This window comes from Nicotiana attenuata, unplaced genomic scaffold (genome assembly GCF_001879085.1).
Source record: "Nicotiana attenuata strain UT unplaced genomic scaffold, NIATTr2, whole genome shotgun sequence".
NCBI lineage: Eukaryota > Viridiplantae > Streptophyta > Magnoliopsida > Solanales > Solanaceae > Nicotiana > Nicotiana attenuata.
Genome location: NW_017670916.1, coordinates 12,811 through 17,353, shown reverse-complemented (window position 1 = coordinate 17,353; position 4,543 = coordinate 12,811). Strand labels below are relative to the sequence as shown.

General features: G+C 34.4%; 1 protein-coding gene across 1 annotated transcript; it reads left to right on the top strand.

Moving 5' to 3' along the window:
* The first annotated feature begins 1,319 nt into the window (after positions 1 to 1,319).
* On the top strand, positions 1,320 to 1,739 carry LOC109244454. Its single transcript, XM_019411551.1, has one exon. The coding sequence runs from the start codon at positions 1,320 to 1,322 to the stop codon at positions 1,737 to 1,739; it is 420 nt and encodes a 139-aa protein (XP_019267096.1).
* The last annotated feature ends 2,804 nt before the right edge of the window (positions 1,740 to 4,543 follow it).

The window sequence follows — 4,543 nt, the reverse complement described above, 5'->3', positions numbered from 1 at the left end:
GGGTTTCACCAAAACCTTAGATTAGAAAAGTTAGCTACTCATGAAAATAACAAAAATCACAAAAGAATTCATATTCAAAGGTAAAAGAACAAAGAAGAAGATTAAAGATTGATGCCCAATGATCCTCCTTGCCTCTTGCCCTTCCTTAGGTCTAATTTGTGTCCAAAATATGTCCCCTCCTTGCCTCTTGCCCTTCCTTCTGATGTTTTTCACTTCCAAAAATCATTCTCTTCCCTCTTGGCCGGCCTCCCTCGTTTAATATAGGGTTTAGGGCTTACAATCCCGTGTTTTGCACTTTAGTCCCTGAAATTTACGCGTCCTTCCGTGGTCCCACCGCGGTTACGCCAGGACCGCGGCCAGAATGGTCCTCTGAATCTTTGGTAATGTTCTGCCGCGGTCCTACCGTAACCGCGGTTTTTCACCCTGTTCCGTTTGGAATTTGGAAAAACGTAAAACATGAAAGTTGTATCCCTTTGAGTTAGCTTTCCAACCATATATTGTAGAGACCAAATGGAGTTCTGAGCAAAATGTTATATCTATTTTACTAGAAAGTGCGCAATATGCCTCATCGAGTCTTCGTTTGTTCTCAACTATCAAATTTGACCCCGAACATGATCCCGGCTTAATTCCTTGAGATTTTACTCAGACTTAATCTTCAAATCACTTAAATTCATTCCATAACATCTATATAGCTCGGAATCACTCTTACAAGGCATAAAACACACAATTAGTGCAAAACACTAGCGATTAAAGCGCAAACTCAACTAAAGTGCAGTAAATTAGATTGTAATAATCGACTAAAATACACAATTATAGCCTATCATAAATTGTATAGCCAACAATTGAATACTATTTACGGATCTTGAGTTGAACATAAAAATGTGAAATCTTGATTGCAATATGATTGAATATGGCAAGTTTTTGAACCTGGGCATGGGGGAATGAATTCGCTTAGGATAGAGATATGTCTAATTGTCTTGCTCAATTATTTTGCAAGAGTTATTAATGTATTATTAAGAATTCTAATATCATTGGCATATAGGATTTAGTAGGGTGTTCAAACCGAAGAGGAAAATCACACTAAATCAAAAAGTCAAACCAAAACGATTAAAAATCCGATTAGGTTTGGATTGGTATTGAGTAAAAAAATTCGAACCAAACTGGCATATAAATATATAATTTTCATATATACTTGTGAGAATTTATATAGAATTTTTTTTTAAAAAAAAAAAACTAATCTAGAAATATTTATAATTCTCTCATGGGGTGTAGTATTTAGTAGAAATATGAAGTGCATCCATTTTTATTTATTTTCAATAATGGTTTGTGTCATCATTTTCTTATCAAGTGTTATTGAAAACAACAGATGTACTTGTGGACAATTCCAGCTTGATGAGCTTCCTTGTGCACATGCTTTGGCGGCTTTGAGGCACAGGAACGAGTCTTATGAAAACTATTGTTCTCCTTATTACACGAGGGAGAGTCTTTTGAAGACTTACGAAATACCAGTAGAGCCGCTCCCTGACGAAAGCAAATGGAATGTGCCACAACATATAGCTGAAGAAGTTGTAATGCCACCCACTGGGAAAAGACAGTCAGGGATACCTCAAAACAAAGATACAAACCATGAAGTAAATGCAAAGAAGTACAAGGTTTCATGTGAAAACCGCGGAGTAGAAGGGCATAACAAAAGATCTTGTAGGAATGCTCCCAAAAGGAAATTAAAACTGATACAGTAACAAGATTTTTTTTCCTGAGTACTGTTGATGATAATTTGTCCTTTAAGACATAGGAAATTGTATTTGTTCTGTTCTGGAGAAATATAGTTGAGTCGTAATTGTGTTGCCAATTTGAATAAAGACTTTCTCCTATAATGAAATATTTGATAAAAAGATTTCAACTCTTAATACAATTGGTTGGTAGTTGTTTTTTTCAAATACTGAGTTTATTTATTACTTTTCAGCCTTTCCTAACAGCACTGCTTAAAATTGAATGGATTATGTATTTTTGTATAATAGTTGTAGACATAATTGTAGTTAAACTGTAAAAAAATTATATAGGGACAATATCGAGATCAAGTACCAACAACTTTCAATAAAAAAAGGCCACAAATATTTTCTATTCTAAGTAGTAGAATTTCTGGACAAAATAACAAAACAAAAGGTAAAATAAATGTAGCACAAATCTGCCACAAATAAATTGCAGCTGACTTGTTCTTAGTTAACATTTTGTCTACAACTTTACTACAAACCAGCTACAACTAAATACTTTAACTACAATTTTTCCACTGAAAATGACAACTAATTCTTCTTTTTACCGACTTGTGTTCTCTCGTTCACAGCTGGTGCACCTTGTTTTCTTACTAATCTTCCAGTTACCTTACTTTCACTAATTGCACCAAGCTCTTGCTTTTTTCTTAGCATAATCCCAAAGCAGCGCTCCATAGCGTCTACGGTGTTGATCAATATCAGAAAGATCTTCCTTTAAAATCGCTAGCTCTCCTATGCTGACATGTTATGCAAATGCCACCAAATATACACCACATTCACTGCAAAAAATAATAGGGAAAAAGATTTAGCATTCAGTGTAAAATACAATCTGTTAAATAGATAGAAGGAATAATAGGGCAGCTTTTTCATACAGTGATCCCTCTTTTTGCTGGAGTATCTCACCGACCAACCACTAAATGTCAAGAGGGTCAGTAATACCTTTTTCAAATTATGCCTTTGTGTTCTTATAGTTGATGTCTAGACGCTTGCCGTAGAAGTCAGTGCATGACAAGTAAAGGGGGTCATAACAGCAAACTTATTGACAACAGATTCAACAAGGTTGTGGTTTCGTAAAGAGACCATAGAATCATAAGCATATAGAACCCTATCGGTAATGTCAAACACAGCCAACAACCAATGAAATTTCTCCACAATGTTTATGGGCATAATCACAAAATCAACTTGATCCCATGCAATATTTGCAAGTAACCTGTACCCCAATATATATTCTGATGCGACGTCCTGGGGTTTGACAACATCAAGCTTCTTATCAGCAGGAGCGTTAATGTATTTGATAAAATTGTTCAATTCTAGTCTTGAAAATACAATCAGTTGTTGTAAAGCGTATTTTGTTATGAGGACCATACTTTTCTCTCTTCCTCAAATAGTATAAAATAACATCAATGTGCTGCAAAAATCAGATTTTATTATTTCTCAATGCTTTATGCAGTTTAACTATAATTTTCAAACAAAAAAATATAGAATTTTAAAATAACATAATACTACAGCTAATTATTAAATTCTGCCAGGGTATGTGTACCGTGTCATTGAGGACTTGCCCGGGATGTGCCAAAGTATAAAACCACTCGTTTTTATCAATTTTCTCCACTCCAAGATCATACCACAGCTTGAGCTGGTTGTCTTTTAAAGAATAAGCGCCTTCCTCCTATATAAACACATATCAAGTAGAAATATTATGTAGTTTCAACTGGAAATCCAAAAATTGTATGCACTTGTAAATATGAAAAATTGTATAATCTAACCTCTTTGAAATCGTGTTGGTACTAGAGTATAACCACTTATTGAATTCTTCCAACAAGTCAGGATATCATTGTCGCCAATAACCCAGTAAATGGATGCTTGATGAGGAAAATTGGAGGTCCAACAGAAGTGCTTCCCCCAGAACTGTAATAAGGGAGAACGGGGGATCTGGCATGCTTTCCAGACTGCCTTGTTCTTCCTTGATGCACAGGTGTTGTTTCATCTTCATTAAGCTTGCCGAACTTAACAATCTAGGAGCAGTTCTCTGGAAGCTCAAAATCATCAACTGTTACATCCCTTTTTCCAGACCTGGAGTCATTGTCCGACATTGATGTAGTCGGCTAGTTCACCTTCAAAATTTAAAACAAAAGAATAACATTTTATGTTGGTTGCATCAGTTCTTTTTGAAAAATTGAAACTTATATAAAACATGTTGTTCTTTTCCTACAATTATATTGTAACATATAATACCACTTAAATGTTGACAACAATCGTCCCCTTGTTGTATAACGTTTGCTTGTTGAATGGGATTGCAAATACGTAGTCTCCTTCTCCTCATTTAAATGCTCTCCTTGTATGCCAACTTTAGCATCTTGGAGAGTCCACATGCATAGGTTCCTTCTCTGTTACATTAAATGTGTACAACTTAATAAAATTGTAGATAATTTGTAGCTAACAGAAAGAACACTATAGAAAAATTGTAGTTTAATTGTAGTAAATTTGTTGAAATGTTGTCCTGTAGCTGAGATGAAATATGTATTGTGAAATGTGTTAATAAAATGTACTAAACCATACCTGCAGTTTCTTCATCCAATTCCCCTTGAAATTGGAAAGATAAGTCAACACCAACAGGAACATTCTCCTCATTTTGAATGTCATTCATGTGTTATACATAAGAAAACAATTGAAAATATAATGTAGGTTATGTGTTGGTAATTTAGGCTATATGTAGATATAATGCATATATAATGTAGATATAATGTAGACATAATATTAATATAATGTAAAATATA